Source organism: Mugil cephalus, chromosome 12 (assembly GCF_022458985.1).
Source record: "Mugil cephalus isolate CIBA_MC_2020 chromosome 12, CIBA_Mcephalus_1.1, whole genome shotgun sequence".
NCBI lineage: Eukaryota > Metazoa > Chordata > Actinopteri > Mugiliformes > Mugilidae > Mugil > Mugil cephalus.
In genome coordinates, this window is record NC_061781.1 from 6,696,225 (window position 1) to 6,710,243 (window position 14,019).

General features: G+C 41.8%; 2 protein-coding genes across 2 annotated transcripts; both read left to right on the top strand.

Moving 5' to 3' along the window:
• The first annotated feature begins 32 nt into the window (after positions 1-32).
• agr1 (anterior gradient 1) lies at positions 33-3,886 on the top strand. Its single transcript, XM_047601122.1, has 8 exons — positions 33-184; positions 708-841; positions 946-1,009; positions 1,300-1,352; positions 2,029-2,105; positions 2,286-2,349; positions 2,708-2,791; positions 3,733-3,886. Exons 2-8 carry the CDS (start codon positions 742-744, stop codon positions 3,780-3,782), a joined length of 492 nt encoding a protein of 163 aa, XP_047457078.1. The 5' UTR covers positions 33-184; positions 708-741; the 3' UTR covers positions 3,783-3,886.
• Positions 3,887-9,163: 5,277 nt separating this feature from the next.
• Positions 9,164-12,580, top strand: LOC125017779. The gene has a single exon (XM_047601262.1). The coding sequence runs from the start codon at positions 9,344-9,346 to the stop codon at positions 12,284-12,286; it is 2,943 nt and encodes a 980-aa protein (XP_047457218.1). The 5' UTR covers positions 9,164-9,343; the 3' UTR covers positions 12,287-12,580.
• The last annotated feature ends 1,439 nt before the right edge of the window (positions 12,581-14,019 follow it).

Here is a 14,019-nt window from a genome sequence, read left to right on the forward strand (position 1 = left end):
TTTCTTAATCCTGAGCTTTGATTTTGTGATGTACTTTGAGTGTGTGTGGTTCAGTGTGTGATAGTCATCTATATTGACAGCACACTAATGCTATACCTGTTTGGCCAGTTCAGTTGAAAGAAAAGCGTTTCACAAAAAGAGCCGGCATATGGGAGCGTGACTGCAGATGCTTCACGCTGTCAAGGTAAGACCTCGCTGCAATGTCTGATTTATGAGCATATTTTATGTCTAAAGCAATATGTTGTCTTTCAGAATAGCTAGATGTTTTTTTAAAATTTGATTTGAGTCTACTGTGAATAGTAATAGGGTTGTTGTAGGGAGTTTCAAGTCATTGTTTTAAGTTTAATTTGTGACAATGCCACAACTGATGCTTTTAAGTGATGGTAAAGTGATGTATGACAAAAACGTGTGTGATTAATATGCCTTGAATAACAGCACACACAAAGTGAAAGTGTTAACACAGACGCAAGCGAAGTTTTAAACAGTAGTACACATTGTGCTTGAAGACAACGTTTAGTGATTCATTCTTAGCTGCTCTAGTGCGTATTCCACTCTGAATCCCAGACCTGTCAGGCTAGTTTGGTGAGTCACCGTAATGACAGATATCTGTGAAGTGTGCCGTTGGCCAGCGTTGTTACTGCTGCAATATGCACATATAAAATATAGATGTGCCTATTGCTGAATTTTCTTCCTAATGTAATTGCCAGTAGTGACTCCAATTCTCACAAAGGACGGGGAGGGATGATGCTTCGCTGGGTCTTGTTAGCTCTGTTCATCGGCATCTGTGCCAGTGCTGGAGAACAGAAAAAGAAGAAAGCGAAGCCTCAGTCCTTATCAAGAGGTGGGCAGTCCTCCTTCTGTCAACTCTAGTTAATATGCCATGAGATACAACTTGTTTCAACAGAACAATAAACTCTCATTGACACTGCGTTTTTTATCTTGCAGGATGGGGGAATAATATCAATTGGGTCCAAGGCTATCAAGCAGGCCTATCAAAAATGGTCAAGAGGTAACAATCTCATGTTCGTTTATCTTGCTTAGATTAGTTTGTTGATGTGTTCCAGTATTGTGCACTGCACTGATAGAATATGTTGATAGAATATGTTGCCTCATTACTGTGCAAAGTGTAAAAAAAAAAAAAAAACGCAATTGCAGTGCCTGTGCTTTTCTTTTAAAATGCAGCATGCACACATCACAGCTTCTGGTATTTCCTTGTGCAAGACTGCTTACACACCCATCTGTGTGCTTGTTGTGATGTGGAATGCGTTGAGTTTTGTCTTTGTGGTTTTGCTTTCACAGTCAGAAACCTCTCATGGTCATTCATCATCTGGAAGACTGCCCGCACAGTCAAGGTACCGCAGTAACTCTGGTTAATAGAAAAATATTGAATGTAAAATTTATAGACGTAGGCATCCGTCACCGGCCCTCTCACCCAGATTTAGATGCGGTTTCACGCCGAACACAATGGGTGCATTCCTTAATACCTGCAAAGCAGGCAATGAAGTGGGTGAGAATTATATTCATAAATCACTCAGTTGGTTTCCTGGAAGTCGACTCGATGGAGGCCTCCACCGGCAATTCTCCACACACAAACAGTTGAGACCACCTACGGGCCAAAGTCTGGCTTTTACTGTAGACTTTTGCTAGGTCTGAGCAAAAAAAAGAGAGTTTTGCTATTTCCTCCCTTTGAGTGCCTGAACATAACGACACTTCATTTCACTACTCTTTATTCTGGTGCGTGGTGTATCCACACCATTTAAGAAAAGATTTAAATGAAATCTGTTGCATACAATTATGGTTCATGACCGCGTGAAATCTAGAGCAATAAAACCAGACATGGGTGTTCTGTAGGTCCAACCTGCAAAACTTGTTTTTAACTCCCTGTGTCTGCATAAAGGGAAACTGTGACAGAGGACAGGGATTACCGCGTTTGATACACCTTTTAAAAACATATATAATTCCAGAACATACAATACTGTCCTGACTGGTTGGAGAAAAATATGAAACTAAACACAAATGTTCCAACAGCACTGAAGAAGGCATTCGTTGCTGACAAGACCATCCAGAAAATGGCCAAAGAGGATTTCATCATGCTCAACTTAGTGGTAATTAAAAAACTTTTACATTCAGTATATATGGAGAAGATCTCTTCTGTTGTAGTACAGCATGTTAACACAGGAACTGGAATGATCAAACCAAATCTCTTCAAATATGATAGGTGTGGAGTCGTTACTAAATTAGCAACTTTAATACATGTGCAATTAACTACCATCGTCATTTTACAGGAAGAGTCTGGGGACAAGAATCTGGTACCTGATGGCCCCTATGTTCCCAGAATCCTCTTTGTTGGTAAATACTTTCATTCATTTATTCTATATATGTGTAAAAAAAAAAATATATATATATAAAAAAACAAAAACAATGTATTTCCTGCTGAGATTGGATCAGAGCTAATCTAACGGTCAACACACACTGAGCCTAGCGGCATAACAGCGACGACAGAAATGGTGCTGATGAGAATGAAAGGGTCAGTCATGTATAATTAACGATGCTAGTCAGCTTTAACTCGGCCAACTCTCACCGTTTGCTGTCCCTCTGGGTCATTTCATATTTTCACTTTCTGCTGCCGTCACAAGCCGTCGAAGGCGGCGGTGCAGGCATACGACGAGAGACATTCTCCTCATGAGTGTGACACGTCTCTCCGCAGATCCATCCAGGACCGTGCGTGCAGACATCACAGGGAAGTACGCCAACCGCCTCTACACCTACAGCCCGGACGACATGGAGCTCTGTGAGTGACTGCCCGCTGCCTGACAGACTGAAGCCCTCCTGCTCTTATTCCTCCCTACCCATGACAGTGTTGACAGAAACTTTTCTAAAGAGAGGGGTCTGACAGAGAGAAAGCCGGGCTTTACATGGACGTTAGTCGGGAAGTTTTGCAAGTTTTAGGTTTCAGCCGAGGGACAGGAGGAGGGTGGGGGAGAAGTGTACGCATTTGTGCTCAGTTTGCAGAGGTAAAATCTGGTTAATAAAACTGAAGTAGAAACCACTGAAAGTACTGAAACTGACCTGGCCTCCAAATTCACTAGATCCCAAACTGAAACCCACAGATACTGAACGTATCTGTGGGATAATCCACAAGTAAGTCAAAGAAGGCTTAATAAATCTAAAATAATATTTTGGAGGGCATTTAACAGACTTAAATGGGCAAAGAGTCAAAGGGATTTACGTAGTGCTTTGTTCTGAAGGTTCATGGTTTCTTGAGACTGATACCCTGAACCTGAAAGTTAGCTTCAACTTAACTGTGTGCTTCAGAATACTGCGTTTGTTCTTCTCCAAAATCTGTAATCTCCATTAAAGTTGGCCATGCCAAAAGAATAAAAACGCGCAATCATACAACTCATAATAGTGATAAGCAGCATCTGCTCCTCCGCTGTCGGCTCGAGTGGGTGTCCCCAGGTGCTCCAGCTTCCTCTCAGCAGCCCAATGATATGCTCGTTAGGTTAACTGGCGATCGACCGTAAGTGTGCGTGCGAGTGTGCGCGGTTGTTTGTCTTTCTGCGTTGGCCCTGTGATGGACTACCTCGCCTCTTGACCGGTGACAGCTGGGAAAGGCTCCAGCTCCTCCACAAGCCTCTGGAGGATTAGTTGTAAAAGATAATGGATGAATGGATGTCAGGGACGTGAACGCACCGTGTGTGATCTTTATCCTTTCTCTCTCTCTCCCGACAGTGGCCAGCAACATGAAGAAAGCCAAACTCTTGCTGCACACTGAACTCTAACGTGCCTCGGCATCCCCGCGTTTTCTCCGTGCCTGCCCAGCGGTCAGCACTGAAAACATTACTCAAAACAATAAACTCATTAAAACCAAAATGGATGAAAACAATTAAAGGTGTCAGTTTTTGTTTTCTGGTTTAAACTTCAAGCTTAAGAATCAATAGGATTTACTTAAGATCGGTGAATTTGAATTTGCACTGGATAAAGGAGAGTGTATCTTTAAAAGCACTCTTAGAGGAGAGACAATAGAAATATGTTTTCAAAGTGACTTTTACCTCAGAGAATTCACTATTAAATGCTTTGTTGAACTGAGGTGTTTTTTCCATGTGATAACACTACGGAAAGAATTTATTCTCAGTGGACAGAACCTGGAAAAATAGTCTGGGTCTCACCTCACCTGACAGTGGCGCGGTTTTTACCACTAGGTGGCAGTACAATATAGATTCACAAAGTGTCACGGCTCTGTGGCTTTTCCCACTGAAATGCAATTCATTCTAAATATTACACATTAATTAGGAGGTTCTTCTGAATTCATGTTGTCAGTTGTATAATATGATAATGTTCAGGTAGTGTGCATCATGCAAACGCACATTTCAAACAACACCTTCACTTGCTTTAGAGACACTTTCACATATTTTTATTGCATATTTCACTGCGTTTACAGTGAGCTCCTCTACATGAAGCTCAACATGCATCATGTAATTGCGTGTTCAGTTATTATGTTACTTCAGCTACAGCGTAGTTCCCGGACAGCTCTTGCAGTGAGATTCAGGCTGCATCTCTGTTTCTCCTGTGGAACAATGGCAAAATAAATAAATCACAAATAAATAACAGCAAAAGAAATTCTAAATAACTCAGCAGGATGGGACCGTGCTGCACTGCCACAAATAACCCAGATGCAGTTTTCTGCTGTCATAGCTTGAGTTAATGAGCCATTCTTCAATTCTTAAGGCAACACTGAGCTGCCTTTACATTTTTAAAGGAAAACAGGTGGACATAAATCAACGTGAGTCAGTGTTTTCCAAGCTTGCACTCGCACCAACACACACTCGGAGCCATTATGACTAATAAGATGCATCCTGGATTAATAATAAAAAACACATTTTGCATTTCTTTGAATTCAGGGACAATTAAATGGGTCTGTAGGTTTCATTCCTCAATTTTTCCCCCAAACACAAGAATATGATCTCCGAGAAATGATTAAATAATTCACACTTCTTTTCCCACAGTAAGCGCACCCCTTTGAAGCAATTGTGCGCTTGCTTTTCCTTCATGTTTTTCAGCTTTCTGTCTTTCCCATGGACCCAAGATGATTCCTCAGGAACTCTTGAGAGTTTCCAGATATCTCCCCATTTCTTTTCTTAAGAGATGGGCTTTATGGGCTTACACTCCTGGGTTCATAACAAATGTGTTTTCTGCCCAGACTTTCCTTTATCCTGGGCTCAATAATTCCCTCTCTGGATCAGTGCGGACATGTTTCAGTGCTCCGTGAAAGAGAATTCTGCTTCCGAAATCCTCCAGCACCTCTAAAAAGCTGTCACGCCATATAAGGAATTAAACTTTCTCCAGCATTACTTGACAAAATGATGATGTGAAGTAAGTAAAACAAATATATGGGGAAAAAATAGGACAGGCTTCTTAAAATGATGAGTTGGCTTTATAGCATACTATACATTTCTCATACAAAATAATGGAGAAAATATGGGTTTATTTACTGTATATTCGCAGGTGACTTCAAATAAGTAGGTATTTGACAAATAACTTCTCAAAGTTATACTTTCAGGTTACTTCTCAAACATGGTTGTTCCATTTCTACTGCAAACCTGCAGGCCTCATTTAAAACACTACCCCAGTGTGCTGCTTTCAGTCCCAACCCCGGACAAATGAGTCAGGGAGACACTGTGTGGGATGTCAACGTCAAATTACAGGGAGCATTTCTCGAGAGACACACATATCCTGCAACAGAAATAAATACTGGGGGCGCTGGAGCCTATCCCAGATGTCATTGGATGGGGAGGTGGGGTACACCCTGGACAGGTCTCCAGTCTCTCTCTGGGCTAACGCAGAGAGACAGTCGACCAGACACTCACACCTACGGCCAAATAAGAATCACCAATTAACCTAACGAGCATGTCTTTGGGTGGTGGGAGGAAACTGGAGAACCGAGAGAGAACCTACGCAGACACCGGGAGAACATGCCAACTCCACACAGAAAGGCATCGGTGCTAAGGCATATTCGCCTGTACAGTTGTCATAATTGGTAATGAAGTTTGTAAAGCATTTGAGAAAGTTTACCTCCCAACACACTAAAATTTACATGTGAAGCTTAAGCTATTATGTTTTATCTTATAATATCATCTCTGCAGCAGTGACTTACACTGGGTCATCACCAAATAATCGGCTTTAGACAAAAGTTAACCAGACCTCATGCTGGCCCCTACTGTGAGAAAGATTTATTCTCCGTATTTCAGGGTGAATTATTTTACAACAACAGCTACGGCAGTCTGGTAAACCCTTGGGAAACTGAATGCATAAGTCATATACACCGATGAGCCACAGCATAAAAACTACTGATAGCAGAAGTAAACAACATTGACCATTTTGTGACAATTCAACTTTCTGCTGGGAAACTTTTGGACCTGGCATTCATGTGGATGTTACTTAGACATGTACCACCCACCTAGACCAGTCACCCCCACCCCATAGCAATGACACTCCTGGATGGCAGCAGCCATCCCAAAAATGGAAAAATGGAATGATCCACGGAGGCCCCTCCCCTCAACCCATAGGACCCAAAGGCCCCGACTAAAAACATTCTGTTTCCAGACACCACAGGACACCCTCAGAAGACCCATGTCCATTCTCTGATGAGCCACAACTGTTTTGGAGGCACGAGGGAGACTTGCACAATATTGGGAAGGTGGTCATAATGTTATGCCTGATCCGTGTATATATGTGATGGTAGAGTCAGATGAAAACTGAAGATGCAGGTTTAGGTGTCTAGACTTAAAGTGGCAAAAGACAACTCTTTAACTTTCCCTCTTCATCATTTCGAAATGATATTACTGGTTCAGCCACTATCACAGGGACTAGATCTTCTCAGAGTGACAAGTATGAACACCAAGGGACACAAAATGATCAACGCGTCTTTAGCATGTCTGCTGAAGGCGTTAAACTTTCATGATTTTATTTCATGCGCAACAACAACATGGTATTACAAAGAATTGCCTTGCACAAACAAGTGGCTCCACAGGGGTTCAGATGGAGTAGTGGGCACAGGAAAACAATAACAAATCATGGCTTTATTCGCTTATTTAGTCCACAGTGGAGATATGAAAGTGGCATAATGTTATTTTATGTTTTTACAAAATGAAATAAACTCTTTAAACAGAGGCTTAAGTAGTAGACACTGCCTCATATGGAATGCAACAGACAGGAGCGTTTATAGCACAGACATATATACCTATCCACATTGACTGCGGCCACTCACAGAATGCTTCTCGCTCCTGTGTGCATTACACTTATAGAGAAATTATGTGTGTACACAATTATAGCTATATAAATAGTTCAGTTGTCAAGCTATTTTCATGGGGTCGTTAGAAAGGTCAGATATGATAGATATATTGATAGAGACAGAGAGATTGCCCCTTTTGCCTTCAGAACTGCCTTAATTCTTTGTGGTATACTTTCAGAGATTTTGGTCCATATTAACATGATGGCATCACGCAATTGCTGCAGATTTGTCAGCTGTACGTTAATGATGCCAATCTCCCGTTTCACCACATCCCAAAGGTTCTCTATTGAATTGAGATCTGGTGACTGTGGAGGCCATTGGAGGACAGTGAACTTATTGTCATGTTCAAGAAACCAGTTTGAGATCATATGAGCTTTGTGACATGATGCATTATCCTGCTAGAAGTAGCCGTCAAAAGATGGTACACTGTGGTCATAAAGGGATGGACATGGTCAGCAACGATATACTCAGGTAGGCTGTAACATTTAAACCATGCTCAGTTTGTACTAAGGGGCCAAAGTGTGCCAAGAAAATATCCCCCACACCATTACACCGCCACTACCAGCCAGAACCGTTGATACAAGGCAGGATGGATCCATGCTTTCATGTAGTTTACACCAAATTCTGACATGTTGTGTGTTCAGAGATGGTATTCTGCATTCCTTGGTTGTAACAAGTGGTTATTTGAATTACTGTTGCCTTTCTATCATCTCCAACCAGTCTGCCCATTCTCCTCTGACCTCTCACAGCAACAAGGCATTGTTGTCCACAAAACTGTTGCTCACTGGATATTTTCTCTTTTTTGGACCATTCTCTGTAAACCCTAGAGACGGTTATGGTGAAAATCCCTGTAGATCAACAGTTTCTGAAACACTCAGACCAGCCCGTCTAGCACCAACAATCATCCCACGTAAAGTCATTTAAATCCTCTTTCTTCTCCATTCTGATTCTCGGTTTGAACTTCAGCAAGTTATCTTGATCACCTCTACATGACTAAATGCATTGAATTGCAGCCATGTGATTGGCCGATTACCTATTTGTGTTAAACGATTTAACACCTGTACCTAATAAAGTGGCCATTGAGTATATATGATATTTATTATTCAAATTTTTTTGTCATTGTTTTAGGAGGGTGAGATTTGTATTTAAGTAGTAAAACCAACATTTTGAAAATATCATAAGCACCCTGTATCATAGCTACATGTGTGACATTTTTAACAAATCAAACAGTTTGGAAAGCGGTCCAAAACTCAGTGACTAATTCTACTCTAAAATTGCGTAGAGAGAGTAGAGTACCTCTTTCTTTCGTTGGTTTACATGCACCCCTGCCTCTGTATTCAGTCAAATGTCTGTCGGCCATGAGCCCAAAAGGAATTTAAGAAATTTAAGATTGTCTTCATGGAGCTGCGGGGAAGTCATAAGTTCAACAGCCTGACAATTAGAAGGTATTAACACATAATTTTATTCAGAGTTATGGGGATGTTGGTCTAATTTTGTGTATTAACGTACAGACGTACAGACATACGTGCACACTCACGCACACACGGAATGATCAATGAGACAGGGCGACCTTTGATGATGTCATAGAATGTTTTCTTTCGATGATGTCATAAAATTCTGTCCTTTTATGATGATGTCATCAAATGTTTTACTTTGATTATGATGGCATAGAATTTTTGCTTTTGATCTTATCGAAAGTTTGTTTTATATAAGCCTCTGTTGATCTGTACATTCTTTAGTGCGCATCAGAGCTTCAAACTGACTGTAAGCAAGACAACGATCACACTTGAACAAAGTTTCGTTTTTCGTCCACATTTTTACATACCATTTCCTGACTAACAAGCATCAATGGCAACCAACAAAACAGCAAAAGAGCTGAATATCTCCGTAGGGAGCACACTGGGCAATTGCCTGAAAGTGGAGTCTTTCCTCGGAGAGGGCGGCTTTGGATTTGTTACCAAATGCTGCAATACAAAAACCAACGAGAAAGTTGCCGTCAAAGTCAACAAGAGCCATCCTGAAATTTTCAAACAGGCAAAAGTTGAAATTGACATGCTGAAACAGCTGCGACGGCTGGATCCAGACGCCTGCCACATTGTAAGGTGGAACGGCTTTTTCTTTGACAAGGATCGTATCTGTTTAAACTTTGAACTCCTTGACCAAAGCCTGCACGCCTACATACAGGAACAGCACAACCTAGGTCTTCCCGTCACCGAACTGAAACCAGTTTTATACCAGCTGGCCATAGCCCTGTCCCACCTGAATTCCATAGGAATAATGCACGCAGACCTCAAACCTGAAAATGTGATGGTTGTGAACCGGCATCAGAAGTCGCTCCAAGTCAAGGTTATTGACTTTGGCCTGGCGCGTCCTCTGTCTGATGCCGCTCGCGATCACTATGTACAGACCCTCTGGTACAGGGCGCCAGAGGTGATGCTAGCCGCCCCATTTAATGAGACCATTGACATGTGGTCTCTGGGACTGGTAGCTGCAGAGATGGTTACTGGGTGTACACTCTACCCTGGAAATTCAACTTATGATGTTCTCCGGTTCATCGTACACACTCAGGGCCAGCCAGCAGACAATATCTTACACTCTGGGAGTGCTACAGATCATTATTTCGAGATGGATGAGGAGAAAAACGAACTATTCTGGAAATTTAAGACCCCAGAAGAGTATGAGATTGAGACGGGATACCACCCTCAAGATACCAGATACATCAGACTCAACAGTCTCGATGACCTTAAGCAAGTGATGAAAATCAGGAGAGGACATCACGATGATCAGCATCTACTGGTGGCCCTGATTAAAAGCATGCTGAACCTGGATGCTAATCAACGGATCAAACCAATGGATGTTCTGAAGCATCCTTTCTTTGCATCCATCCTCCCTCAGAGCTCCTATGTAGACTCCTACACAGACAAGAACCCTCAAGTTAGTCAACAGCAGCCATTGGAGGAGAACATAAACAGTCAGAAAGATGACTACATAATGGAGGAAATTCTTGGGCAGGGTGGCTTTGGAGTTGTAATGAAATGTCATAATAAGAAAACCAACAAATCTGTAGCCGTCAAAGTCAACAAAAACATACCTGAAACAGTGAGACAAGCAAAACTGGAAATTGACATTCTAAAACGGCTGCGATGTCTAGATCCAGATACTTGTAACATTGTGAAATGGAATGGCTTCTTCTTTGATAGGGAGCAAATCTGTATAGACTTTGAACTCCTTGATCAAAGCCTGCACTCCTACATACAGGAACAACGCAGACAAGGTCTTCCCATGACAGAAGTGAAGTCAATTATACAACAGCTGGCCACGGCCCTGTCCCACCTGAACTCCATAGGAATAGTACACGCTGATCTCAAACCTGGCAATGTGATGGTTGTGAACCGCCATCAGAAGCCACTTAAACTCAAAGTTATTGACTTTGGGCTGGCACATCCTGTGTCTGCAGCCACTCCTGGTGTCTGTGTGCAGACCCTCTGGTACAGGGCACCAGAGGTGATGCTAGCTATCCCATATAATGAGGCCATTGACATGTGGTCTTTGGGACTGGTAGCTGCGGAGCTGGTTACTGGGTATCCACTCTACTCTGGACTTACAGACTATGATGTTCTCCGGTTCATCATACACACTCAAGGCCAGCTGGCAGACCACATCTTACACTGTGGGCAGGCTACTGAGTATTTTTTCCAGGTTGATGACAGCGGCCAACAATACTGGAGACTTAAAACCCCAGCAGAGTTTGAGAATGACACAGGATACCAAGCTAAAGATACCAGATTCATCAGACTCAACTGTCTGGATGACCTTGAGCAAGTGATGAGAATGAAGACAGGACACCATGATGATCAGCATCTGTTGGTGTCCCTCATAAAAAGCATGCTGCACCTGGATGCTAATCAACGGATCAAACCACTGGAGGTTCTGAAGCATCCTCTCTTTGCATCCAGCAAAGACAAAAATCCTCAGATTAGTCAGCAGTCACTCTGCTGGCAGATTACAGAACCAAGAAATCATGACACAAATCAACCTGGGAATCGTGTCAAGCTTGACATTAATGCCTACATGGAGAAGGACATCATCATGCAGTCGGCCCCTAGATCCCAGAATAATGACTACACGGAGGAGGATTTACCTTCGAAGGGCGGCTCTAGATTTTTCACCAAATGGCGTAATCCAGAAATCAACCAGCCCATCAAACCACAGGAATTTGTGCAGCCCCCTGTCGGCAAGTCCAGCATCCCTCAGAGATCCTATAAAAAGACCTACACTGAAATACTGGACATAGAATACAAAGACCCTCAAGTTAGTCAGCAGTCTTTCTGCTGGCACATTGGAGAACCAGGAAAACCTGACACAAACCAACCTGGCCATTCCGTCAAACGTGACATCAATGCCTACATGGAGGAGGACATCATCATGCAGTCGGCCCCTAACTCTCAAAATAATAACTATGCGGAGGAGGATTTACCTTCGAAGGGTCGCTCTAGATTTTTCACCAAATGGCGCAATCCAGAAATCAACCAACCCATCAAACCACAGGAGGTTGTACAGCTCCCTGTCCTTGAGTGCAGCGTCCTTCAGAGATCCTATGAAAAGACCTACACTGACATACTTGATATAGAATACAAAGACCCTCAGGTTAGTCAGCAGTCTTTCTGCTGGCAGATTGGAGAACCAGGGCAATCTGATACAAAACAATCTAGTCATTCTGTCATATGTGACATCAATACCTACATGGAGAACGACATCATCATGCAGTCTGTCCCCAACTCTCAGAATAATGGCCACATGGAGGAGGATTTACCTTCAAAGGGTCGCTCTAGATTCTTCACCAAATGGCGCCAACCAGAAAGCAACCAAGGCATCAAACCACAGGAGGTTGTGCAGCCCCCTGTCATTGCATCCAGTGTTCCTCAGAGCTATGAGGACGGTGAAGTTAGTCTGCAAAACTTTCTGCTGCCAAATTGGAGACCCAGGAAACACTGAGCCTAGGATCCAAAGTTCAACTTTATTACTGGTCGATGCATCAGAAGAGAACACAGAAAACATCACCATCCAGCCTGGCAGAAACCCTCAGAAAAATGGCTACACAGACGAGGATTTCCTCTTGAAGGGAGGCTCTAGATTTTTCACCAGATGGCGCCATCCAGAAAACAACCAAGGCATCAAACTCTTGATGTTATGCAGCCACCATAGGAACACCAGCCCCACCTGAATCAACAACAATTAATTTATCCAGCAAATGCTATTCATTAGACATAATATACTACTATATATATAGCTATACCTGCTTTAAGGGTGCATGTGGCTCAGGTGGTGGGTTATTCACTAATCCTAAAGTTGGTGGATCAATCCACAACCCCTACACATGCTGTGTGTTTGTATGTTTGTGTGTGTGTGTTTGTGCACACGTGTGATGACCTTGTGTGGTAGCCATGCAGCCTTTAGTATGTGTAGCGAGTACAGCTAATAGATTAAAGTATAAATAGCATTTTGTTGATAAATTATAAATATGTAAAAAATAAAAAATAAAAATAAAAAAAACATAAAATTATTGACTAATTATTAGAATTATTTTGAGTCTCCTAAAATCTACCAGCTTCAATAAAAACAAAAAAACAAAAACAACATTAGCATTTCTATGCCAATTGTTGAAGCGTGTTTGACATTAATTCATTCTTGTACAGTATCAAATACAGAATATACAGCATCTAGCTCAAGATACCACTAAAGAATGTGAGTGGTCTCCGCTCCTGTTACTTGTAGAGTTGGCAGACCTTGGGTCGTAGTCGACAGCTAAATGACTCGTTTCCTCGTTGCAGGGTGTTCTTGGCAAACAGGGAATCTTAGTCAGGCTCTAGTTCGGGCAAATTCGATTGAAACTAGGTAAAACTAGGTAAAACTTCAAGGCCTTGTGTATTTTATTTAATTTTTTTACGCATTTCCCATTGCAATCTCAAGGTTCCGATATAAAAATTAAACAAGGTAAGCATTTCCCAATTGGAGGCTATATCCACCCTCAAATAATGAGTCAAATTTAAGATAACCAGAGAAACCAGAAGAGAACCTGAATCTAATGACTTATTCCTGATTGCATGCTTTTACTAAATTGGCATTGAAATGAAGGACTGTTGCTGTATATTTGCAGTGTAACAGCTGAGTTTTGTGGAAGTATTTTTATAACATAATTTATATTCTTGGGGCGTGTTGGGAAAAATAGAAGGTTAAACTGTTTCACAAGATGTTTTCTCTATTTGTAATTAAAAGTTAGACTCTCAGCTTGGAAACCACAGGCATCCTTCTGAGACCCTGCGTCCTCATATGGGGACATTAAGTCTTAGATTTGTTGCAGCTTATTCTTCTTCCCTAACTTAGTGGTAGCAAAGGCTCATACATTCATTCATTCTACATCCGGCCACGGGACAAAAGTGGACAAGGTACAAAACCTCATCAGGTTTTACGGTTTACGCCTCTAACTTTTCTAGTTTGATTTGATGCAGAAATTTAACAAATTCTATCAATAACAAGCTTCAACATCGCTAATTAGCAAGTACTCATTTTAGGACATCGGGACTTAATTGTTTGCAATCCTATTTTTGCACAGCAATGCTCAAGTATTGAAATAGCTTTATACATTTTATTGTATTACACAATGAAATAGATTTTTTTTTTCCAAAAACTAGTTCCCATTAAAAGATGATGTGTTCAGAGTTTTTATA

Coding starts and splice junctions, on each gene's coding strand:
- agr1 (XM_047601122.1), top strand. CDS start 742: ATGATGCTTCGCTGGGTCTTGTTAGCTCTGTTCATCGGCATCTGTGCC. Junction 842..945: donor GCCTCAGTCCTTATCAAGAG/GTGGGCAGTCCT, acceptor TTTATCTTGCAG/GATGGGGGAATAATATCAAT. Junction 2,350..2,707: donor TCCCAGAATCCTCTTTGTTG/GTAAATACTTTC, acceptor GTCTCTCCGCAG/ATCCATCCAGGACCGTGCGT.
- LOC125017779 (XM_047601262.1), top strand. CDS start 9,344: ATGCTGAAACAGCTGCGACGGCTGGATCCAGACGCCTGCCACATTGTA.